The following is a 25226-nucleotide window of genomic DNA, read 5'->3' as shown; positions in this document are numbered from 1 at the left end:
TTAATACCAGGATCTTTAATGCCGATGTGTAATATTTATAGCCACCTGTAGATGGTGATATGCTCCACTCCATGCCTTGGCGGTGACGGATCCCACTCCCCATCCACCTGATCGAGTGAATTGCCAGACCGGATGAATTGCATTTAGTGTCTGTCTTATTTTTATTTTTCTGAGCAAGTGGGATAACCTTGAAATTCTTTCCATGTCCAAAGCATCTTGGCCTCCTCTCAGTTCGGTAAGTTGTGGGTTGACTTGTCCTGATGCTCAGTAACTTGCAGTGGTGTTAGTCTCTTACAGTAAGCCAGCAGTGGGTGCAGCTTAAGGTAGAATGCAAGTTATATGGGGCTTGTCCACTTTTCACCTCCCCCCACAGCTGCGTTTGTGTGTGTACCTCTTTCCAAAATCAAAGCCAGGCTTTGCATGGGATCCTACTATCTCCTGCCAAAGCACGGGCAGCCAGCCCTAACGACCACACTTGCTGCTTCCCTCTACAGGAGGGGGTTTACAGCTTGTTGGAGAAAGCTGGTTGTCGGTCGTGAGCTTAGTGGTGTTCATGAGTTGTACCTCAGTTGTCGTACGTGATTTCATGTTTGGTTTTTTTTTTTTTTTTCCTGGCTGCTTGAGCGGAGCCCACCCTACCTGCCTTAGTGTTTGGATGTACTGGTGTACGAAGATGCGCTGATGTGAACGGCAGCACTTCCCGGGGTCGACGAGGAACGACACGCATCCAGTGCCACGCAGCAAGCCCGTCCCAGAGCCAGCAACAAAAGCGTTTGTCCTAGACCTTTGATCTAATTGCTAAACTGAACTTACAGCACAGCGGGCAGCGAATACGCCCCGGGCAGCACAGCGCAGCTCCCCGCGCTGCCGCTCTGACTCGTCCACTGCCTCCCGCTCCCTGGTCTGTGCCCGTTATTTTTGCGTCCCCTTGGAAGCGACCCCGATGAACGACAGCTGCCAACACCTCTCGCGTTCGCGGCAGCGAAACTTCGGCTGAGCCGCTGGGCTGCTCAAAGACCGGATGAGTTGCCGTCCCCGGGCGCTGGCTGCTGGTGCTGCAGCGGGGCGGGCTGCGGCGGCGCAGCTCCGTGCAAGCGTCCTGGGGCATCTGCTGGCCGAGAGAAGCCGCTCGCCTCCCTCCCGGCGAGGGTCGGCAGGACCTGGGGAGAGGACGGGGTCCAAGTTTTGTGCGGAACGGAGACCGGAGGGGTACCCGCAGCCTCCTGCCGGGAGCGGGGTGGGGTTTTGCAGCGTGGCGCTGGCGGGCGGCCCGGCGGAGCCCCCGTCCGCGGGGGCGCGGGGCGCGAGGCCGCGCCTGGCCCGGCAGTGACGCCGCCGCCGCCCGGCTTCTCCGCCGCGACCCCAGTTGCAGGCAGGAAGTGAGGTCACGGCGCCGGCGGTTTAAGGGAGGCCGGGAGCCTGCGGACACCCCGCAGAGCCCGGGCGGGGTCTGCTCCCATCCCGGCGGGGTGCCCGACCCGCCGCCATGGGCCAGGGCGGGCTCCCGGCCCGCCTGGGGCTGGCCTGCTGCCTCCTCCTGCTGCTGCTGCTGCTGCTGGGGGGGTCGGGGGGCCTGGGGAGCCGAGGGCCGCCGCCGCGGGGGGCCTGGGGAGGCGAGCAGGGCCCCGTGGCGGAGGGGGGACCGTGGGGCAGGGCGAGGTACGAAGCTGTGAAGAAGCACTTGGGAGCCGTGGGTGCTCTCTCCAAGCAGTATTGGCAGTACCTGGCGTGCAAGGTGTGGCAGGAGGGCTGCGAAGAGGAGGAGGAGGAGTCCGGCCCCAGTCCGGGTAAGCGCTTTCCTCCTTTCTCTCCCTCTCCCGTTCCCTAGAAACAGCAACGGGTCCAAACACCGCGCTTCCCCCAGCACAGGCGTCCCTGCCCCCAGCTCCCGTGGATGCCAAGGGTCGCTGCCCTGGGCGTCTCCCTCCTTACTCAGTGTACCCCGGGTTGCCACAAACATCTGGGTCGGTGAGGGGAGCGTGCTGGCACCTGCTATGGCTCTCCGTGCCCACTTGAGCCAGCTGCTGTCCCTTACGTGCTTATTCCCCCTCCCCACAGCCCTAGCTGCCTGGCAGGGCGGTGTCAGAGTCCTTGCACCTGGGAGGAGGGCTGCCGTTAACCGGGCTCAGCTGAGCATCCACACAAAATGCAAAAATGGGACTTGCTGGCACATCTCTGCTCAGACCGTTGCCTCTTCCAGGCTGGAGCTTGCCTGTGGTGGGCCAGGATTACCTGGAGATCCTCTCTGCCTGGTACTGCAGCTTTGGCAAGTGCTGCAAGACAGGAGACTGCAGGATAGTCAACAATATCACAGGTAGGTGCTGTGCTGTACTTGGGAGACCCCAAGCAGTGCTTGTCTCTGCTGTCTTTCCATGTTGTCTCTTTTGTTGTTTGTTTGTGGGTTTTTTTTTTCTTTTTAAGAAAATGTATTTTAGCAAGTGATGCAAGTAAAGGGCAGTTCTGAGCAGGGTGCTGGGTGGGTGGGAGGGCGAGGTGCTGAGCTAAGTCCTGTTTCCCATTATTCATTTGTGGTTCTGAGACTGCAAGAGAGTTTGTTCCTTACCGTACAGCATATCTGCTCCAGTTTGCCACGAGCCCTGCCTTCATGCGGTAGCTCCCAGGCATATGCCATGGGATCCAGACTGGCCCAGGTCGGGAGGATACGCCAAGACCTGCGTGTAAGCCCTGCGCAGGTGTCATTGCATTTTGCTGGCCCTGAGACTTCTGGTAGCCATACCCCCTGCTTGGAGCTCACCGGGGCCTTTGGGCTTCAGTCCTCTCTGCGGTCATCAAATTCCTCCGCTTCCCAAAGGGAAAAAGGAGTCAGCGGAAGATCTGTGTCTTTTTGCGGTCAGTGGCTGATGCAGGCAGGGTACAGGCAGCCTGTCTCATTGATCCTGTGACTTTAATGCCGCTTCAGCCTCCTCTCAGACAGGCAGCCCCATCAGCAGGGCTATGTGGGCTTAGTGCCTTAGCACATTTTCTCCTCTTACTCCCTCCTGCAGCAGCAGCTGGGTTTGCAAGTTAAAGCTGAGCTCTTGCTCTCTTTCCTGCAGGGCTAGAAGCAGACCTCAATGGGCAGCTCCATGGGCAGCACTTGGCCAAAGAAGTTGTCATCCGGGCGGTGCAAGGGTTCCTGCAGAGCCCGCGGCCAGAGAAGGCTCTCGTCCTCTCCTTCCACGGCTGGTCCGGCACAGGCAAGAACTTTGTGGCTCGGATGGTGGCCAGTCACCTGTACCGGGATGGGCTGAAGAGCGAGTGTGTCAGGGTGTTCATCTCGCTCTTCCACTTCCCCCATCACAAGTACGTGGACTCGTACAAGGTGAGAACTGACAACACGGTGTTGCCATGGTCCAGTGTACTGGGTCTGGCTGGGATGGATTTAATTTTCTTCACAGCAGCCCATATGGTGCTGTGTTTTGGATTTGTGAGTAAAATAGTGTTGATAACACAACGGTGTTTTGGCTACTGCTGAGCAGTGCTTGCACAGCCTCAAGGCGCTCTCCTTCTCCCACTCTGCCCCCGCAATCAGTAGGTTGGGGGTGCGCAAGAAGTTGGGAGGGGGGACACCAAACAGCTGGCCCCAACTGACCAAAGGGGTATTCCATGCCATTTACCGTTGTGCTCAGCAATAAAAACTGAGGGGAGGGGGTTTGGGGCTAGGAAGCCATTGCTCGGGGACTGGCTGGGCATCAGTCTATTTGTGGTAGGTGTGAGTGGTTGCCTTTGCATCACTTGCTTTGATTTTTTTTCTTTCTTTTTCCTCCTTCCTTCACTTATTAAACTACCTTTATCTTGACTCACTCGTTTCCTTGCTTTTGCTCTTCCTGTTCTCTACCCTGTCCCGCTGGGTGGACCAAGCAAGCGGCTGTGTGGTCCTTAGCTGCCAGCCAGGGTTAACCCCCAGCATCCAGGCTCAGCCCCTGCACGATGATCTGGTGGCAGTGACTGCTGCTGGGCTTCTCACACTCCTCGCTGTTGCTCTGCAGGCTCAGCTGAAGAAGCAGATAAGCGAGACTGTGCAGCTGTGCAAGCAGTCCCTGTTCATCTTTGATGAAGCAGAGAAACTTCATTTCAGCCTCCTGGATGCCATCAGGCCCTTCATGGCTCCCTATGACAACGAGGGCCAGGTGGATTACCGGAGATCCATCTTCCTCTTCCTCAGGTGATTTCTGGGCCCCCAAAGGGATGGGGAGGACCAAAGTGATGGAATCTATCCCGAGGTGTGTGATATGAGATGCTCAGGCTGCAGGGGGGGCGGGGAAGAGATGTCCAACTCCTCCAAGAGGTGGTTGCCTCCATGGTCAGTTTTGCTTATTGATGCTGGCCATCCTCCCTGGGTACGGGGCATTTGCAGGAGGAGCTGAGGTCCAGCTTAGCTGGGACACCTGAGCCAGTGTCTAGGCTTTGAGACAAGGAACCATTGGGAGTCAGAGCTAGTGTGGTGTCACCCTGCACAGCTGAGCCAGGAGATCCCGTACTCCAGGGAGCAAAGCTAGGGCTGCAGGTCTTGGTGGGAAGTTCTTGTGCGACATGGCACTGTTAGTTGGGAGCGGGAGGTGGGGAGTTCCCACTGCCTGGCCGTGGCTGCAGGTTGAGGTGCCGTTGGTCTGCTGTGCTGTGAGGGCTGATCCTGGCATCACCTCATCCTGTGGTTTAGTCGGTTCTTTTCCCATCCGAAGGGAGAAAGGACTTTGGCATGTGCACACCCCAGTGCTGTCGCTGACCCAAGCCTAGGCGGGATGCATCTGGAGGGAGAAGTAGGACATCTTAAAACTGAGATGTGAGGCAGGCACATGCCTGAAGTAGCCAGTGAGAAATGCCAAGGAGAGACAAGCACCTTGGCCCCCTTCGATTTAGGACTTAACAACCTTCAGGCTCTGGCAAGAGGTGTTCTGACAGGCTGGAGGCGGGCAGAGATTTGTTCTTCATCTCCCACCATCCAGGCGAGTGTTCTAATCTCCCAGCCTCGGGGTTCCCTAGGGAAGTTTCTTTCCCTGTGGAGGACCTGTATATGTGCCCAGTGCTTGCAGAGCTGACCACATTTCAGTCCTACCTGGGTGGACCTCTGGCAGGAGCTGTGGTGGAGGGGGCAGATTCTCCCTTATTGCTCGGGGCAGGGTGGATGTGCTGCTGGCTGCACTGAGCTGACCTGACCTTGTGTCCTACCTGGCAAGCCATGCAGGATGACGTTATCCCCTTTGTGCTACCAAGCAGAGGGGAGCAGGGTGCCTTAAACTGCGGCAGTGTGTAATCCTGGGGGGGTTTCGTCATACCTGCTGGCAGTGTGAGACAGACCTCTTGTAGGAGGGCTGGCTCTGCCCCAGGGCTCCTTTGGACACTGGCCTGGTCCTGCAGTTTTGGCCAGGTTCGGGGAATGGGGTGTCCCCAGTCAGAAGGGACTGTTTCTCCTGCGGTCTGGGTGGGAGCAAGATCCATACAAGCTGTTTCCCCACCTAAGAAGGTGGGGCGGGGGGGGGGGGTGGGAAGGGGAACAGTGGTGGCTTTTTAATTTTGCTTCCCCTCCATTTGGGGAATGGGTCCAAAGCCTCTGACACAAGAGGAAAGATGGGTGCAAGACTGGTGTCTCCCAGTGCCCCTCTGCCTCCCACCTACACAAGCTCTGCAGCCAGCTGGTTCCCAGTATGGCCAGCTCACTGGTGGCAGGGCACTTGGGGCTGGAGGCTGTTGTCTGAGGCTATTGCAAACCTCTCACCAGCACTCAGGGGCTGCCTGGCCTTGAACTGCTTTCTGAGGTGAGGGGCTGCCCTGGAAGCCTTAGTGACCGCCAGGACCCATGTCGCCCACCGCGGAGCTGTCCCCACAGTGGGTGTCCAGAGGAGTCCTCACGTGGGAACTGCACTGCTTTGTCCCTCGGGCAGGGGATGCTTTGCCAAGTCCTGGGCTGTCCTTTGAATCCCTGCCGTGGGACCTTTAGTTCTAGTGGGACTCCTGCCATGTGCTCTGCCCTCTCACTTGGACTTTCAGTGGTGGCTTCTGGGAGTTTGGTGTGGAGCCAAGCGTCACCTGCGAGGTCAATGGCATCCCAGCCAGGACAGGGGACTGATGGAGATGGAGGATTCTGCTGGCTCCTGGTCCCACTCTGGGAGAGAAAGGAGCTGCCCCAGCATCTGAGCTGGCAAGATGGAAGATAGCTGTAAAGATGCTTATAGAAAGGGGCTCTTTGGGATGAAAACTGGTTCCTCCATCTGCAAATATTTCAGATGCTGATCCTACACAGCAAATCCTTCATTGTTAACAGAGTTCCTGAGGCCTGTCTGGAGGGGATGTTGCTGGCAGCTCTCAGCAGTTCATCTCTGGGGGCACGGTTGAATGACTTCTCTTCCGTGTCCACAGCAATCTCGGCGGCAACACCATCAATGAGGTAGCTCTGGACTTCTGGCGAGCTGGCCGGGCGCGGGAGGAGATCTCCATGGAGTTCCTGGAGCAGCGGCTGCGGCTAGAGCTGCAGGAGCCTGAAGGTAAGAGCCGGGCTCGCTTGCAGGATGCTGTGGGCAGGCTGCCCGCAAACCTGCCCCCCTGCGCTGGTTTGGGGCCCTGCTTATGCAGTCCCATCCGCTGCGTGCTGTGGAACAAGCCCTTATTCCAACTTCCTTCATCCACACTAGCACAGCCCCACGAGCACAGCACCGCTGCAGCAGCGAGACATGGGAGGAGGGAGCTGTGAGTCCTTCTTGCCCCTTTCAGCCCTGAAAATGGCCAGGTTGTAAGAAGCAGCCTAAGGCTGTAGGGAAGTATCAAGGCTTCTCTGGGGATTCAGGCTTCTCTTGGCCTGAGATGGGCAAGCCGTAGTGACATTCTGTGTTCAGATTAAGTGCTGGCCACCTCTTTCCAAGTGGGTGTCTCTCTCCCGCCACGTATGGCTGTATAAGGCAAGACAGCCCCCTCGGAGAGATAAGCCTTGCCTCGCAGAGGGATGACAGCTCTCAGGTGGAGCTTCTGAAGTTTTTGTCATCTTGCGTTTTGCTACAGAGAATGGTTATGCCCGCAGCCACCTCCTTGAAGAGAACCTCATTGATTTCTTTGTGCCGTTCCTGCCCCTGGAGTACCACCATGTGAAGCTCTGCGCACGGGATGCTTTCCTGGCCCGTGGACTTCCGTACACCGAGGCAGCCCTTGATGAGGTGGCCGGGATGATGGTGTTTGTCCCCACGGAAGAGAAGCTTTTCTCTGCACAAGGCTGCAAATCTGTATCCCAGCGCATCAATTACTTCCTTCCCTGAACACCAGGTGGGACTACACCACTGGTGAAGGTGGTTCTGCACACTAGGAGCTGCTCTCCTTGCACAAGGTCAGGCAAACAGATTACCCAGCCATGCACTTGCACAGAGACGGAAACTTAACCCCTTGTTACTCCGAGGGCTGTTTGCAGGGAAGGAGGCACACCCTCGCTCCTGGGACACGGGGTCAGCCTGCGCTTGGCTGCATTTTGAAGTCTGTCCAGTGTTTTTTAAGTAAGTCCCTTCTTTTAGCAGGTAGTAGCCTGCAGTAGTGATTTGTTTGTGCTGGCAGGTGCTTTGTTTGATGTGAGCAGGGATGTCCAAGTCCTTGGTTTGTTAGTGTGTGATGAAGGCCTTGGACAGACTGATCCTGTTGAGACAGTCCAGTAGAAGCCACGTCTTCATCCCTGTCCCCCATTTTCTCTGTCACTTTACAAGATTGCACAGAACTGTTTTGCTGGAGCTGAGTTTTTTCTCTATTCTCTCCTGCACTCACAAGGTGTCTGCTGCTCAGGAACGCGCATGCCGGGATCACAGTTTGTGCAGGGAGGCCCTTCCATAGAGAAAACGACTGAATAATCTCCTCTGGAGATGTGAAATCCATAGCCTCTTGCTTTGGAGTGTCCCTCTCTCGTTGGGAGTCTTTCGTTGTATGGAAGCAGCTGCGGGGATGAGGTGAACTTCTGCTGAAATTCTTTTTCTAAGCAGTTTGGTGAAGAGCCTGTTTGCTTCACTGCAAAATGAAAAAGGGGAGACTAACTCCCTTTTCAAGGGTAAAGGGCGGTTGAGGAGTATGGTGGCTGAAGGAACAGGCTGCAATTGAATTTGGGTTTTCAGGGATGCAGTAAGCTTGGGTTTGTGTTTGTTTTTTTTTTTTTTTTTCTTTTCAGTATGTTGCATGCTGTGGTTTTTTGGCTGGTATCAGCATTACTACACTAAGGGGCTGTTTGCTGTCTGGGTACTTGCCAGGTGATAAGTATGTTACAGCAGGACCAAAAAATTTCAACAGTGTTAGGGGAATCACTTTGACCTCTAGGTCAAAACTCCCCTCCAACACAGCTGGGCTGGGGCGATGAGGTGAAACAGCACATGTCGAGGACAGGGCTTAGCTCCCTGGACACCTCATGTGCGGACCTTTGATCTATTTTAAGCTTTGAACCTCGTTGCGGTGCCAGTGATGAGCAGCACGACCTCTGGGAAAAGATTGACCAGACACGCTTACTAGTCCTGCAGACTTTGAGTTCTTATTTCCCTCTGGGCACGCTGGCTCTGTTATCTAATGAGGCTTCATAGTCCAAGGCAGGAAGGCAAGCTAGCTGCTTTCTTACTGCTCAACTGATGCAACATTAAACTTACCTGTTGTATCCAGATTGGACCTTAGGGCCTGTTGCCAGCATGCACTGTTACGAGGTGTTTCTGAGGCTTGGTTAATCTCTTAATCGCAAGTGTCAAGCCTAAAGCTTCAGCCTGGGACATGTCACAGGGAGATGCTCCTGGGGAAGTCAGCTGGGGAAGGGAGGATGCAGCCCCACAGGACTCAACTCAGGTTGTGTTTTATAACCTGGGCAGAAAGTTAAGTTGTTGGTTAGTTGCTTAGAAGATTGTATAAGCCAGAATACGGTATGATTTTTTTTTTTTTAAAATAGAAAAGAATCTTCAGCTGTCCAGGTTAGAACGATGCTGCTTGGAGTGGAAGGGAGTCACTTTGTCAGCCATTTCACCAGTGCAGGACTGGTATGAAGTTGGCATGTTAAGCTGTTCTTACTCTGTCACTGATTAAGGAGATGATGGTGTTACTAATGAGGGCAAACTGATGATGCAAGACCATGCACTCTGCCAGGTCACATATGTATGTTTCAGAATTAAGTGAGCATTTGATTATGCAACCCCACTCCCTCTGACCACTCCATGGCAACCTTAAGTTTGATTTTAAAGGCATAAATAAAGATACTGCTTTTTCTTTGCAATCTGGCAGAATTAAATTATTTCTTTTTTTTAACAGGTTTATAATAATCTTTTCTACCCAAAATAACAAACTTCAGGTTAGTACTGAGCAGCTTCAAATATTCCTTAAGAAAAAAAAAAAAAAAGCAGCATATACTCAAGTGTTTTTTGCCAATAAAATATTGCAACCTTTATTTAAAACAAAATGCAAATTGGCAAAACTTTGTGGAACGACAGGCAAAGAGGCCCTTCAAAGGGCCTTATTTACATCAAGTTTAACACTGTTCGCAGTTCACAGTCAGACGATAGTGAGAGAATTAAATTAGAAAAACAACCAAAATATATTACAATAACAATTAAAAACAAAAACAGTTGACAACACTGGTAGAGTGATTGGTGATTAACGTGTTTCATTTTAATCCATTCCTGCCCTCAATGAGTTCACTACTGATACAAACAGTGTGCCGAGCTGATTGGGCTTTACCTCCTGTGTGCAACAGACACATTTGGAAGAATGACCTCCTTTGGTACAGACATTTCTTATCATGTAGGTATTATAAAGAACTCAGGTGTCCCATAACCTCTTATTTCCTACCACCAGGGAACAGGCTGAAGGTTTTGTTCTGCGCTACAGGCAACTGGAGTGCACCCCCAGTGCCCATCCGTGCTAGATGATGCCCCTGGCATTGAAGTGGGAGGTTTCTGAGCATGCCATAGTCGCTACCCTTCGGTTTTCCTGCCAGCTACTGATTAGCAGCAGGGCTGGGTTGAGTGTTTTAAAGAGAAAACAGCAGCCTGTTATGTTTGCAAAAAACATCTGGATTCATTACTGCTTGTCACAGCTGCTGATGCCCGAGAGGACTGACAAGCAAAAAGCGAAGCACCTCAGCTGCTGGGGAAGCCTGCCTTAGGTAAGCGGTACAGACATCAGGGTCTGGATTTCTCTACTCTCTGACTGCACAGCGTAAACCATCCTACCTGCTCACACACCCGCTGCCTCTTAGAGAGGGACTGCTCTGTTAACGCAGCAGTTTTGGTGCAGCTATTGCCCCACACTGTGGGGTTTAGTTCCTGCAGCCCGCAGAGAGTGGTGTGCCATAAAACTCTTGCATAAGCACACCTGACAAGATGTCAACATGCGTGTGTTTGTGTCTCGCTGACACAAGGCCAGTGGTGCTCAGGAGAAGTGTTCTGTGTGAGGAGGATGGGAACGCACAGCCCCCCCCCTCCCCACTGCGTTCTGCTGTTCTGCATCAGCAACACCGCTCCATTCAATTCCACTTTCCCAGCGGCTAAATTTGATGCAGTCCCAAGACCCAGACTCTTAATTCAGCTTCACCCCTGTCCACACTAATGACGAATATGATTAAATCGAAGTGCTGCCGGTCAGACAGCCGAGTGCACCACTTCTGGGGTTAAAAAGAGTGTACAGTGCAGGAAGAAAAGAGAATTGCACCTGTGAGTCGGCTAATTCCCCACAGTAGCTAGGAAGAGAAAGTGCCCCACATCAACTCACTCATGTGAGCGCATGCTTTGTGCTTGGCATTACCAGGCCCTAAGTGATCCCATCCCCTGTTGCACAGATGACTACTTCAAATTCTAGCCCATACTAGTGCAAGTGAGAGAACCCAGCTGCAATTGCATCCTTACCCCACAAGGCCTTCTGACAGGGGTGAGGAAAGGAAACACAACAGGAGTTTATGCCTTGTCCCCTACCCTAAGCAGCGAAGCAAGAAGTGCTCTTCACTGGGACAAATAATGGGGCTCCACCATCCTTATGTTACTTTGAACATACTGTGCAAGGCTGAAAGGAGAGAAGCTGCTACAGTAAAGACCTTTAAGGCTAAACAGAAAGCCAAACCTTAGCAAAAGGGAGAAGGAACAGTAACAATTTTAGGAGAGTGGCTGTGGAAGGAACAAAAACTGAATGGCGATTTACAGCAGAACCAGCTTTCCCAGATATCATCCTCTTACTATCCTGCCAGAGAGAAGGGCAGAATTCCAGTTTGGGAATAAAACACTGTTGGGCAGCAGAAGCAGCAGCAATTCTGCAGCCTTCTATTTAGGGGAAAAAAACAACCACCCTAGTGTCAAGCCAACACTACCTCTGTCACCTTCTTCCAACCTGATCTAAAATAACAGATGAGAGCAGAGAAAACACTCTCCGTAGGAGTGATGACAGGCAAATCCCCAAATTGCACTGTTCTGTGTTTTTCCACCACAGGAGGGATCAGAACTGAATGGGCTTCTGTGTTGCCCACGGAGGTTGTGGAGTCTCCATCCTTGGAGATATTCAAAAGCCATCTGGACATGGTCCTGGGCAGGCAGCTCTAGATGGCCCTGCTTGAGCAGGGGAGTTGGACCAGATGACCTCCAGAGGTCCCTGGTTCCTCCAGAGGAACCAGTCCTTCATTGGGGCAGAAAGGGCTGAAAGAGGGGAGTTTTAGTAGTTAGAAAGTCCAGGAAGTGTTTGCTATTCTATCACTTTGGTGGAGCTTTTCTGAAAGACTGGCATTCAGGGAAAAAAGGCTTCTTTTAAAACACTCATCAGAACCGGACTAACAAACAGCCTTAAAATTTCCTGTTTAAAATACCCTTCCCTAAGAATCACTTCAGTTTCAGTCTGTTTGTCCTAGGCTGAGGCGTAGTACAATGATGAAACCACGCGATTGTCTGCCAGGGCAAGTGACCTGCCCTTCTGCCCCAAAGAAAGCTCCCATACCTTTTAAATCCTTTTGATTGATTGTTTGAAAGGCCATGTGAAGCAATACCACAAGCCTTCCCTTTGCAGGTCACCTTTTCCAAAGGCAGTTAGTTTGGTGTGCAGCAACGCACACCTTCAATAAAGATGACTGAAAGAGATAAGGTAAACCACAAAAGCCCTCAGTAAAGTCTACAAGATAACAGTTTGGTACTCTGCCTTACGGCTGAGCATTGCTGTGAAAGAGTCCTGGCAGAGCCTCCTGCTGACCTGAGGGCTGCAGGAGAGCCTGGGCAAGCTGAAGATCCTACTGCAGAGCTAGACAGCAGTACTATTAAGTCAGGATGAGTAACCCGTGCTCTACTTTCATTTGTCCCCACTTAGGTACCAGCTCACTGGAGTAAAACCGACTTGTAGGAATAATTAATTCACTTTAATGCCTGTCAGCTGGCATGGAGGGGTTGCTTTGTTTTTTTTCTCCCCACCCCCCCCATTTCACTTGGACAGTGAAGCTCACATGGTCCATTTTACCTCACATACTGCTCCACTGGTGTGCATTCATGCATCATGACACAACTTTTTACCACAGACCAGTAATAAAATGAGGATTCTCAGACACCAGCCCATTTCTAAAGACATTTCAGGCTCCTGTCTCACTATGCTCCATAGAAAAAAACAGGGACACTCACTGAGACAGCCCAGCCTACTTCCAAGCACCAAGAGGGCAATGCTGCTAGACAGCAATGGAAGTGCCCATCTTCTAAATTCTCACCTGTGTCCCAGCTCAACTCTAAATGCTCAAACTAAAAGCAGCACAGTCACACTTTAAAAACAAGTTAAAAAAGCATTTTAGCCAAAAATAAAAGATTTAAGGTGCAAAGCAAGCGAGATCCTCTATCATCACCAATAGTGTGAAGTGAGCAGCAGCATGCAGAGTAACATGTATCTGGAGCCAGGTATTGGGCCTGTTTTCTTCCTCTCGCAAACCAACTGTTAGTTGAGGTCTTCCTACTTACCAGTACGTTTACATCTCAGGGAGTTGTGCGTATACACAGAAGACCGGCTTTTTGAGGCCACAACAGTCTACAAACAGCACTAGGACCAAGGAAGACAACTTCAACCACACAACTGCTTTCATTCTGGGATTGTCAGTAGGCATCAGACACCAGAGACCATAACCCAGTGGGAGCTCTCTGTTTGTTCTCACGTCTCAGGCAGAGGAGTGCACAGTTTATGTGCATGTTCCCTACGCCCCAGCATGAGATTCTGGTCTAGTCTTTAAAATACAGGAATAAATTAAAAAAGATGGCTGTGGTTCCCCTGTGTGCTGACATACCTAGTCGTCTTCATATGCAGGGAAGCCGAAAGCCTGCGAGACCGGTAAGTACTAGAGCAAATCCCAGGAAGCTGTCAGTGTGAAGCGTTAGTGTTACGCCAAGAGCAGGGACAGGTCCAGGGAATCCTGCGGCAGCGAGGGTGCAGGCCAGGCTGTACTTTCTGGCTCTCCAGCTGGCCCTGCAGCACTATGACTGCTAAAGGAATGTGGAGAACAGCCAGGGGTGGCGGAGGCTCTGCCTTACCTACCATGGGTCCTCAAGGTGATGAAACCGAATTGGGGAATCAACCTGGTAACAATTTAAAAACAATCTAGAGCTTAAAAAAAAACCCAAAAAACAACAAACCACTCACCCACCCCAATAACAACACTGGCAAGTTGTGCAAGAGCCCCAAACTACTCACAAATGACCATCAAGCAGCACCTGTGCTAGACCACTAGAAATAGGTATCAACTGAGTGAAGGCTGTGTGGTGGGGAAGGGGTATTCCAGTGGTAAGTCTGCCCAGCATCCCTGACGCTTCTGATACAACAAAGATGAGAACATGTGGTGGATGAGGTGGACAGGAGGAAAAAGGGATAGTTTCATATATTAACTAATTTTGCAGTTCTCATTACAGCAGCAACAGCACTGTGGAAGTAAGCCATCTGGGCTAGTGCATCCACCTCCAGCAGCTCTGAATACTGTCAGTGCATTAGACCTTCCCCCAACCGCACGCAACCTCCCCCTTCAGAGCTACTCCAGCACAGACTGCTCAGCACTTGGTACCAACGGAGCCCCAGTGTCTTTCCTCTGCCTTGTCAGGAGGCCAAAGCATGTGTTAGTGCAGACAGGGGAGGATCTGTACAGCCAAGTGGCCTGCAGCCACTCCAGTACACCAGCTATCACACATTAAACCATCCTTCCCAGAGCAAGAACCTGCCATCGATTCTCCTGCCTCTCCAAGGGAGGAGCAAGGAACTTCCCTTGCCATACCAAGCAGATCAGCCTGACTAGGTAGGGACAAATACTTGATGTTCTGCCCCTTACAGCTTTACTCTACCCTCTCCATCCCCATTTTTTGAGATGAACCTGTAAACGTGAGGAGAACTCAGTGATCTGAGGTACTTCACATACTCAAGTATCAGTCTTTCCTTTTGAAAGCATCAGTACAGAAAAAAAGTCATTTCCCCCCTCCCCATGTGTATTTCTCTTACCCAGATTGACAGTAGCTACCTTTGCACCACATCGCTGATTTCTTGAACACATGACAATAAGTTATTAAGGACGGGGTTTGCCCCAGGGACGCTAGCAGCTGTTGAGGACACCTGCAGCTCCTGCAGGCTGAGTTCCAGTTTGCTCACTGCTTCCCGGAAGGCAAATTTGTTGCGTGTATGTGGGATGCAGTCCACGTAGCCTGAGCAGTAATCCAACAACTGGTGCCCTGTGTCCACCAGCTGGCTGTTTGGTGTCGGCTCGGCGATGGCACTGGAGAGAAGATCCGCGCACTCCAGCAGTGCTTCCTTGCTGATTTTGTCTGCGGAGATTTTCTCAGCTGCCTGTTTGGTCTTTCTTAGTGCTACTTTTGCGCCAGCCGTGCCATTGGCCATTTTCACTGGGGAGGTGGAAGACGATGACAGAGGCACTTGAGGTGGAGGCATCACGGGCCTCCCAGATTTTCCACCAACAGGTGCTGCTGCTGCTGCTGCCTTCTTACTCCCTTCGCTTGATTCCAGTCCATGCTGCGCTCCCGCCACATTGCTCAGCTCTTCTGCTGCATCTGAGCAGGCAGCTGGCTGTTGTAGGAGCCTCATCACTGGTGGTGGAGGTGGAGCACACTTTGGTTTTACCCGTCTGGGCCGGTCCCTGTCGCCGGAAGAAGTGACCTGATGCTCAGATAAGAGCTTAAATTTATTACCCTGAGAGTCTGTGCCAATGAGCTGCACATCCGCTGGAGTGTGTTTTAGAGTGGGTGAGATTAGGACTGGCACTTTGTGGTTATGAGTGGTTGGAAGTATTGCTGCAGCCTTTACTGGAGATGACCACCCTGGTCTCTCGCCATCCTCAAGGACCCCTTGCCGTGGGCCACTGTTTTTTTCTTTGCTCTTAGGAGCTGCTGCTAGCCCTGGACCCTCCTTTTCTTCTGATCCGGAGGGGGTTCGGAAAGGGAGTGCTGTGGCACCCCTCGGCAAGAGTTTTGCTTTTGGTCTCTCTCTGGTCAAAGCAGGGCCTTCTTCAAACCTTTTGGGAAGCAGGTCATTGGCCCTCCCCATGCTCTCATCGGGCTGAGAGGAGGTGGACACTGTCCGTTCCAGCTGGATTTTTGATCTCTGGGAATTTCTGGGAAGGGTCATTGCCATCCTATCCTGCTCTGGAAGCCCTGAGGACATGGAAGATGTAGAGTTTGACCTTGGAAAAGGCTTTGAAGCTTCTTCATTGCCAGTGGGTTTTCCTGCTCGTAAACCCAGTGTCTTTTTAATCAAGCGTGGTGTAAAGAAACCAGTGATGCCTGACCACCCACCACCAGTGCTTACGCCCCCACCACTGCTGGTACCAGTGCCATCATCGTTGTAGAAGGTCCTCTGCACAAAGCCCCCGCCATAGCACTTGGGTGGCACCAGGTTTGCGTCCTGCTGCGTGGGAGTGAAAGAGAACCCATCCGCATGCTGCAAGGAAGCAACAGATGAAAAGTTACCCGTCAGCTCGTATTTCTTATGGGGCTGATTCTCCATTTCCCGGAAGGAACTGCTGCGCTTGGGAGGTGTGGGCGCATTCCTCTTCTTCATAAAGGAGCTGAAGAAGCCACCTTTTCTGTCCCTGGTGAAAGTGGTCTCTTTGGCATCCTCCAACAGGCTGCTGGGCGACTTGTCCCTCTGCTTGCGAGGCAGTGCGGGAGACCCACTTGTTGACTGTGCGCTTCTGATAAAACCTAGACAGAAGAAAGAAGTGTGAATCTGCAAAATCAATTTCCATTTCCACCTCCCTATCCTGTAGTGGGCTTTATGGGCCTGGCGTATTTAGCTGCCCAGGTTCTGCAGAGAGAGATTGAGAGAGGAAGTTAGCACTTCTATTTTTGTGTGAGGCTGGTATGACTTTTTTTTTTTTTTTTTAAACTTTTTTCCCACTTCTGCATGTGTGACTTGTCTGTTGTCTATACTGAGGAGGCCACTTAGGAGAGAGTTCAGGAGAAAGTGAAGTTGCTCTTTTCTTCCAGTTTCTAATTTCCTTCCTGTAGTTTTTTCCTCCTCCCCCAAATACCGCAAGTATAAAAGAAAATGTCTTGTTGCATTGTCAACTTTAGTTTTGAAGCTGTCATTTAAAAAAAAGCAGCAAAACTAATCTTAAAAGAAAAAAATACAATGGGATTTACTAAAAGAACATTGAACAAGCTGCAGTGTTTTCTGTTTGCTAGTGAATAATTGGGCTGCTAAGGTGGCCAACAGCCCTAATGACATAGCAGTGCAAAGCACCTTCCCATGTCACATTGTTCTGTCTTCTTCTGTTTCTCTGGCAATTTACATCAGCAGCAAGCCTATCCCAGAACATGTGGCCTCACTGCCACTGTCCCAGTGCCCATACCTGGTGCTGAGCTGGAAGCTGAGTGCTCCACAGTATCTTGTGTTCCTTCAATGTTCTCCTTGTTCTCTGCCTGTTTCTTCAGTGTTCTAGTCTTGGAGGGAAGCATGGGTAACCGGGGCAAGTAAGGAACTATAGATGAGGAGGAGGCTGTTCTTCCAAGCTCCTCTGCTACCTCTGTAAGAAAAAAAAACAAAATGGGAATAGTTAGAACAGAGACCAGCAGTGGGTCTTTACTGCAAACCCAGACTGGCAAGAAGAGATACATGACTGAGAAATACATAGTTCATGGATTTAGTTTTTGCTCAAGTCTAGAGGTATTCAGGGTAAGATGTTTTTCATAATGCTTTCAAACTCATTTACCTCTTTATAAATTCAGCAAAAAAACCCCAAAACAGTGGTAGGATCTGTACAAGAGGTCTAGTACGACTCTAGTTCTCTACTGGGTTAAGGGTTGCTCAAGAGCTAAAGCCAGCACTGAATGCATTTGCCTCTGTTTTTAATTAAGGTACCTCCTCTTGATGCTCCTGGGATCCCCCAAAAGTTGTGTCCTCTCTGGATTTGGATCTAAGCTGCTTTGCTTCAAGCAAAGCACTGCACCTCCCTATTAGAAATGAAGACTGCATGTTTCCTTCTCAACATCAACGTAAGGTATGGGATTGAAAAAAAAAAAAACCAGAAAAAAGCCCACAACCTCCTGGCCACACTGAGGTTGGCAATTGTGTGGGCCACTTGATGTGCCTATTATAGATCCTCCCTGGCAGAATTCGATCTGGTGTGTTTTTTCTATAGTAGGGTAGTGGATGGATCAGTTTCATATTTAATTTAAAAATTTAAAAGATGCTCAGACATTTCTCCTTGTCTGCTGTCTAGTATCACACTTCTCACCAGTATTTACCTCCTAGTTGATTATATTTGAGAGTTGAGTTGCACAGATTGGCTCCTAGAAGTAGCTAAGTAGAAAATCCTGAGATTAAGGCACACTTTTTAAAAATGAAGGCTGGTAGAATAATATTTCATGACCTAATTGCTGCAGTCAGCAAAGGACTGCGATATGCATACATCTTCCTCTCTCTCTCAGCATCACTCACTATTCCTTACTCTTCAGTCTGGGAAACAAGAGGCTTCCTCTAATAGAGGAGACAATATTCTTTAAATTAACTCTTTGGCATCTTACTGCTCAAATGAAACTATACTGTCCCCTGCACTGGTATATGTCTAAAGTTTATTCAGTATTTGTGCAGCAAGTGAGAGAATGTATTTATCCACTTATGGTTAAGAAATTAAGTAAGGGATGAAGCTTCATCACAACCTCCACTGCTAGCAGATGAGCTTTAAGGGCTTGTCCCTAAGACATAGCACTCTGAGGGATAATCTCCAGTACTGTTTCAGAAATAAAGCAACAGGGGCTCTCACCCTCTGAGATGCTCGAGTCGTGGAACATGGTTTCAAAAGCCTGGTGGGTCTCAGCAAAGGAAGGTCGGTCTGGTGGGTTCCACTTCCAGCCTGCAATGCGAGAAAGCAGAGTAACCCTCAGTGCCTAAATGGGTAGGAGGTAAATTTTTATTCTGTCCCAGGAGACAGAAAATACCTAAGCTTTCTCAGCTGCAGTCAGACTCTGATCTCCTACTATTTAACAGGCTTTACAGTCATTCACAGCTATTAATTCATAGCAGCAGTAAGTCACCCTACTGTATCCTAACAACCAGATCTTGAGAGGAAGGAACCAACTCTAAAAACCCCAGCCCTCTGCCAACTCCACAGCTTTTTCTGATCTCCCTGTCCCTCTTTCTGAATTTTTTGGGCAAAGGAGAATTCCATGTTTGCTACCCTGGCTGTTTGGAGTGGACACATCTAGCCCAGTCACAGATAACTGTGTGTGCAAAGCTCCAGACAACATTCTGCTCACATGCTCTTAATACTGAAATTCAGACAAAGCCTTCCAAAAGGCAAACGTATGCACCCTGTGGGGGAAAGAGGAAGAGACTGCATTGATCTAAGATGGAGCTTGGAAAGTTATAGAAGGATATCATGACAAAAAGTGTAATTTCTGTAGTTAGAAATCTGCACTAGGGGGATGTATTCTGGAAGCACTATCTGTTGATACCACCGTAGGGTCTGGGAAGTGACTGGCATTCTGTTCATTTTGGGTTGCATTAGTATCATATCAATTCCCTGATTTTGGGCTTTTGTGAGCTTCCTGCAAGTTTTTTGAAGCAGTATCTTTCATCATTACCCAGCTTCTTTGTTTCATAACCAAAGTTCACCCTGACTTTCTTTGACATGCTCGGGATCAGGCATTGCTGGAGACAGGCTGTAGTATGGCCTCTTAAGCCCTGGTTTGTCTGTCTTGTACATTGAGGGCCACACAGATTGCCTGAGTTAGCACCAAGGAGTCTCTTCCCACCCTGGTCACACTGACAGGGTCTCTCTGCTCAGAGCTGCTTACCTTACTCAACAGCATGGCCTGGTTTTCTCCCTAGGATCTTCAGCTTTTTGCCCAATGTATTCTCTACTCTTGTGGGACTGAAGGAGATTAGCAATGCTCTTAAGCTCTGTTGCTCTTCCTGTAGCACACTGTATCTTTTGGCCTTTTATTAGTAGATTTTCAATTTGTTATGGAGCTTTAGGGAGCTTTTCACGACGTGCTTGGAGGATGCATTTTGTGCAACCTTGTCAACTACATGTCTCCTGCACAGGTGTTGTGTTTGCAGAGAACTAAATTTCCTTCTAATTTGGTGATTCCATAGTAAGAGTCCTACTGACAAAATACCAGTACAATTTGCCACAAAGTGCTATCTAGCTGTACCGTGGGATGACAGTTTTTGAGAGTGAATTCTTGTTCCCTAGAGACCAGACTCATTTTGCATCAGTAAGCAGGTACGTCTCAGGTGATGGGCCTTTGCCACATTAGGTAACAAAATGGCACATAAGAAGCAAGGACTTCAGAGTTAACGACAAATTCCTCCCATCCCTCCCAGGCTTTGTCCCCCAAATTGGAAGAAGATACTCACATGCCCTCATCAGTTCATAAACCTTTGGAGGGCACCCCTCCGGTTGTTCCATCCGATAGCCCTTTTCCAGCAGATCATACACCTGAGAGAGGTCAATGCCTGGGTATGGTGACATCCCATAGGTAGCAATTTCCCATAATAGCACCCCAAAGGCTGCGAAAGGAGGAAAACAAAATTCCTGGTCATAAGTCTGCCCTCCTCTCATGTTGCTCATTACATTGTGGCCTTTACTGCAGCTTGAGGCAGTATCGTTCTCTTGCAGATGTTTCAGGCCAATCTAGGTGAAGACATTACATGCTAAAAATGCTATCGATTCATGAAGTTGTGGCCTGGCTTAAGACTGTCTCCTCCCCACATGTTTCTGCCCAGGCCAGAAAACAAGTCACTGTCTAGGCTGGCAAAGAAAAACAAAATGAAAAAGAAAAGAAAACTGAAGTGGAGTTTTCTTACCCCACACATCTGATTTGATTGAAAAGGTGTTATAGGCCAGGCTCTCAGGAGCTGTCCATTTGATTGGGAACTTGGCTCCAGCATGAGCTGTGTAGGTATCTCCAGTCATAAGTCGACTTAAACCAAAGTCAGCCACCTTCACCACATGATTTTCTCCAACTAAGCAGTTCCGTGCTGCCAGGTCTCTGTACAACAGAAAAAAGCACACTCCTTTACTGGAGCAAGAGCAGGGCTTTTGAATACAGTCTTGTGGTTGCATAGCCTGTCCCTCTCTTCTGAGTTGGGAAGCACTCTCTTTATACAACAGATAAAGGCAATGTGAGCTTTGCTCTGAACAGTGTCAAAAATTGAGTGGACTTCTTGTAGGAGCAATATGGTAAGTCAGGATTAGGGTTGATTCTTTAAATTCTATTAAATTTCCAGTAATGATAGCTGTTACGATGAGAACTTTATGTTTCCTGAGAATAGGATGAGATCAGCAGCTCATCACACACTGATAACAGCTCTATGGCACTGCTTTATCCAACTGGATTAAAATAGGACTTGGGGTTGACAATGTCTTGCACATAGGTGGTACATCAGAACAGGACAACACCAACTTTTGTAGCTGTCAGGCAGTCGTGCACAAGGTTGTAAGTCTGCTATGAAGGTCACTGGGAGAAGGTATTGCAAGACAGTATTGAAAGCAAAACAGCCAATGGATAAGCCAGTGTGAAACCTAACTCTGGAAGAAACCTCGCCAAGAGGAGGAATTCCTGGGCCACCATGCTGGTGGCCTGTTTATCACTGCAATCCAAAACTGTACCACCTCAATGTGACTTTACCCACCTGTGAATGAAGTTCTTCTTCTCCAGGTACTCCATAGCAGAGGAGATCTGAGTGGCCATGTAGAGTAGCACAACAGCACTCACTTCCTCCCGGTTGCATTCCCGTAAATAGTCAAGCAGGTTCCCATATGGCATGTATTCTGTCACAATGTAAAAGGGTGGCTCCAGGGTACATACACCTAGCAGCGAGGAGGAGGGAGCATGTGAATAAAGCTTCCCTTTCTTCCCTAGCTTACCACTATTCCTAATTTAATATCCATTTGTCGCATTTTGTACCGATGAGTGTTTCTCTGAAAAGTGAAGGCTTCCATTTACAAGACCCAGATCAACGCAGCCCAACTGCAGTGCTTCTGTCTATTTATCTGTCCATCCGCTTTATGGATAGAGAGAAACATGTCTATCAAAGCACTGCCACTTCTATATAATATACATGAAGGAGTAATTCTGTTCTTTGGAGTGTTACAGAATGAAATAGGAGTTATTTTGAACACATATGATTTGCTTTTCTTCCCCTCTCTTCCTTCATAAAGCTAAAGAGGGGCCAACTGGAAGTAGGTACCTGTCAACTGGCAAGATTTCCAGACTGAAATGTCACTACAGAATAATGTGAAGCACTCCCATGTGTACTAGCTGGGTAAGTGACCAGCACGGTGGGACCTGCTCCTAAAGCAGCATTCTCACACATTCCTCAGATGACTACTTGCTACAGTCATTGCAATTATGAACAAAGTATGTATTAGCAGAGGAGGAGGGCAACAGGATACTCATGTCAAATCTCTGTGAACTCCCACTGCAGCACTGCTGAATGCCTGGTCATACCGTTACACACATACAGGAGTAAACCACAACTACACTGTGCATCAGAAAAAGCAAAAATGCATCTCTCTGATGAGAAATCTTTTAGTCTCCACTCCTGGAACCAGACAGGGCTGGGCAGACACCTCATCTGTGCCCATTTTTTAAATGGGTACAGAATAGTTGCCATTATTAAAAGCCTTCACATTCTTCACATTTCTCCTTTCATCCTAGGCTTGGCTTGACAGCTTTGCTCCTGAAAGCAGCAAAAATCCAGAGGCAATTAAACACTAGTAAAGGTTTAGGGTGTCTCCTTAAGAATCTTTGTACATGTAGAATTAACAGCTATGCAGACTATTTAATAGTGATCATCATATCATGCATTTGTTAGCGAGACAAACAGGGCACAGCCAAGCTGTAAAGCCTGCAGATTTCTTCCGTTCATGTTTTGTTTGATCTGACTTGCATCTCCACTGCCTTGATCTCATGTACTTATTTGGTGATACACAGGGTCCCTTACAACAGCAGCAATCTGGTTGTCTTCTGCTTAATTATGGACTGATTTTTCTATTTAGTGCAGCCTTTTCTATAAATGTCTCTGATTTGAGAAGCATGAAGAACGGTATTTGGTGTGCTTCCTATATAATTTTTTTCTTTCACTTTGAATTTTCTTATAATTTTGTTCTATCAGAAAAATAAGTCACGGAAAATAGTTTTTTAAATCTGATTTAACACAGCAGAAAAGGAATCTGACCCTGATAACTGAACCCTGGAGCATACCTAAGGCCAAGGGTATAAACTAACAGGAGGCTGATATTGCAGACTTCTATATAATGCATAGTCATGCCTCAACAGCAAAGCTGTCTACTAATGTAAGTGACTGTATCTGATATTTTATTTAAAATTAGTGTCTCTTAGCTCCAGTACTACATAAAGGAGTAAGCTGTCAAAAATACCACCCTATAGCCTGACCTGATTAAAAAAGTTATATAAATACAGGAAATCTGCCACTACTTTTAAACAAGACAGATTTCATTTTGGTAGAAGCTGAAGTAAGAACAGAAAGAGCAAGGAATTTCACTAACCTAACAACTGTACTAGATTTGGGTGCTTGATCTCCTTCATCACAGCAGCTTCTTTCAAGAACTCTTCCACCTCCATGGTATCTTCCTAGATAAACAGAGAGGCAAAAGAAGGGAAAATTTATCTTCATGACCAAGGTCTGCTTAACACCACGTATCCGAGCTGAATATAAATGATGGCATCCTTATCTCCATTCTGCTGTTTTGGCTTTTACCAAAGCAAAATATAACAGCCCTGAAGAGCTGGGCTGCAGCATGGCCAAGTAATAGATCTGCAGTACCCAGAAAGTGCTAGGCTTTCTTGTTTGGTAGCTATTGTGGCTACCAAAGCAGTTGTGGCTGGTGAGAGGAAGACTCTCAGGATCACTGACTTAGTTCCCCTGCCTAGCTATAAAAATTAAGCTTGAAAGCTCCCTTACTTAGGGGGTATGTAGAACTGTAGCTGTTATGTTGAAACAAACAGAAGGCTCTGAAAAAGATAAATGGAGAAGCAGAATTTTTCCAGGAGTAGGGGAAAGGTGGTAGAAGGTATTTCCAACACCTTTGATTCCTTAAAGCTTCCACAGCCCTTCTGAGGAAAGACAATTGGACTTGGTAATCATTTCTACAGATCTGACTGCAGGAGCTTGCTGGGGCGAAGTTACAAATTATTTCCAAGCCACGTGCACTGGTGCAAGTTTGATAAGCTGACTTTGTTCTGCAAAGCTACTCTCAAGCATGGATTTTATGCAGATCAGCACACTCCATTTTCTGATATTCATATCATTAGGAGGTATAACTGAGAACGTTACAATTTCCTTACCCTTATCATAAATGGTGACCAAATGAACAGTGCATAACAATCTGAAAACTCACCTTTAATGTTTTCACAGCAACCGTGAGATTGTATTTCTTCCAGACACCAACGTACACCTCGCCATACTGCCCTCCCCCAAGTTTGTGCTTCATGGTGATATCAGTCCGCTCCATCTCCCACTTGTCATGGATGGGGGACACTCCATAGACAGTGGGCTTATTGCACTTCGGTGCTGGGTAATGCAAAGTTGTCACCAGTCCATCTGCTACTGTTGAGTGATGGTGCACTAGCTCTGCTAGTGTGCTGAAACGGCTTTCTGCTGTCACATATACCTGTTACGAACGAAACAGGAATCTACTTAAACAAAGGCAGCTGGAAGCTTTCAGTAACACTGGAAAACAGGTACAGTAAAAACATTCTAGCAGGTTTACAAAAAAAAAAAAAAAAGGTAAGGGAACCAGACTTTAGAGTATTTGTTCTCATGTTGTTGGGCAAATGAATATCAGTCTGTGGGATTTTTACCTGCAGAAGGCAGCTAGATATAAGCTATCACTTGAGAGCAGTGCTGTCTCCTGCCTTGTGCTTTACAGGACTAGAAACTGGAGTTCTTGTAGAAAAGCACAAGGTCTGTTTCTGCATCTCTCAATACATCGTACTGCTATTTGATCAAGGTTTCAAAATGCTGATCAAAACTGCTGACTTACCAGAGCTCTGCTTGTTTTAAGTGGATCAATGAAAAGATATCACATCAAACCCCAACTGCTTTGCTCCCTAGCTGCTTTCAGCCAGGATAAGCACCATGTGCACTTCTACCAAAGTGGCGTTCAGTGAGTTACCACCAAACTCTTGGCATACGTGTTCTTTTTTCATATTAATCAACAAGTGGACCAGTTTGCTCTCACATACACCCCTCTCTTAACAGTCTGCAACTCGAGATTCTGTACCATCTCTTCATTAATATCTTTATTTCCTCTCCCCGCAGCATTATCCGGAGATCCTTACCTTTCCATCTGAGGTGGTATTGATCCTGTAGTGGTAAACACGTCCTTCGTACCTGAGCGAGATGGATAGCTGCCCTGGGCTGCTCTCGCTTTCACGAACCAGGAAGCTGCCATTGATGAGACTGCTCAACAGATACTCTGCTGCACTGCGTGACACTGGCCCATGGTACCATGAATGCTTTTCCAGGCTGTTCACTGGTGTGATGTAGTTGCTTGGTACCCAGCCCTGCCCATTCTTCGAACGTACCTCACTCCATTCACCATTCTGGTTGTAACCCAGGACTCGCAACTTCTCACCTACAACCAGAAACAAAAAAGCAAAATAAGCACAGTGCAATCTATTGGGTCTCATTAAGGGAGAAACTCATCATCAGCTGACTAAGCCTGGGTTTGTAGCTTAACAATAAAAATCTGCAGCAGTGATCTTATAACTAAACTGCTATATATAAAGTATTTATGAAGTAAAGTTTCAGACAGAATACCG

General features: G+C 48.8%; 2 protein-coding genes and 1 long non-coding RNA gene across 4 annotated transcripts in view; 2 read left to right on the top strand and 1 right to left on the bottom strand.

Annotated features, from left to right (window-relative positions):
* Nucleotides 1-1385: 1385 nt before the first annotated feature.
* Nucleotides 1386-9208, top strand: TOR3A (torsin family 3 member A). The gene is made up of 6 exons (XM_030032624.1): nucleotides 1386-1787; nucleotides 2201-2314; nucleotides 3057-3322; nucleotides 3990-4165; nucleotides 6358-6482; nucleotides 6994-9208. The coding sequence occupies exons 1-6, from the start codon at nucleotides 1487-1489 to the stop codon at nucleotides 7242-7244; spliced, it is 1233 nt and encodes a 410-aa protein (XP_029888484.1). The 5' UTR covers nucleotides 1386-1486; the 3' UTR covers nucleotides 7245-9208.
* Nucleotides 9209-9347: 139 nt separating this feature from the next.
* The window catches only part of ABL2 (ABL proto-oncogene 2, non-receptor tyrosine kinase), a 49999-nt gene continuing 34120 nt past the window's right edge, over nucleotides 9348-25226 (bottom strand). The window contains exons 3-11 of the mRNA XM_030032623.2: nucleotides 24744-25039; nucleotides 23801-24073; nucleotides 22949-23033; nucleotides 21070-21247; nucleotides 20242-20426; nucleotides 19792-19944; nucleotides 18194-18283; nucleotides 16781-16954; nucleotides 9348-16130 (exon numbers count right to left, since the gene is read on the bottom strand). Coding sequence (XP_029888483.1) covers nucleotides 14434-16130; nucleotides 16781-16954; nucleotides 18194-18283; nucleotides 19792-19944; nucleotides 20242-20426; nucleotides 21070-21247; nucleotides 22949-23033; nucleotides 23801-24073; nucleotides 24744-25039 — 3131 coding nt within the window. The 3' untranslated portion in view covers nucleotides 9348-14433. The remainder of the gene's footprint in view (nucleotides 16131-16780; nucleotides 16955-18193; nucleotides 18284-19791; nucleotides 19945-20241; nucleotides 20427-21069; nucleotides 21248-22948; nucleotides 23034-23800; nucleotides 24074-24743; nucleotides 25040-25226) is intronic.
* On the top strand, nucleotides 16894-24818 carry LOC115348991. 2 transcript variants are annotated; one of them, XR_003925984.1, is made up of 3 exons: nucleotides 16894-17428; nucleotides 21599-21702; nucleotides 24724-24818. It is a non-coding gene; the product is annotated as an uncharacterized LOC115348991 (long non-coding RNA). The 2 variants fall into 2 exon arrangements; XR_003925983.2 differs by lacking the exon at nucleotides 24724-24818 and adding an exon at nucleotides 23818-23927.

This window comes from Aquila chrysaetos, chromosome 12 (genome assembly GCF_900496995.4).
Source record: "Aquila chrysaetos chrysaetos chromosome 12, bAquChr1.4, whole genome shotgun sequence".
NCBI lineage: Eukaryota > Metazoa > Chordata > Aves > Accipitriformes > Accipitridae > Aquila > Aquila chrysaetos.
The sequence above is the reverse complement of the archived record's forward strand: the minus strand, read 5'-3'. Positions and strand labels throughout refer to the sequence as shown.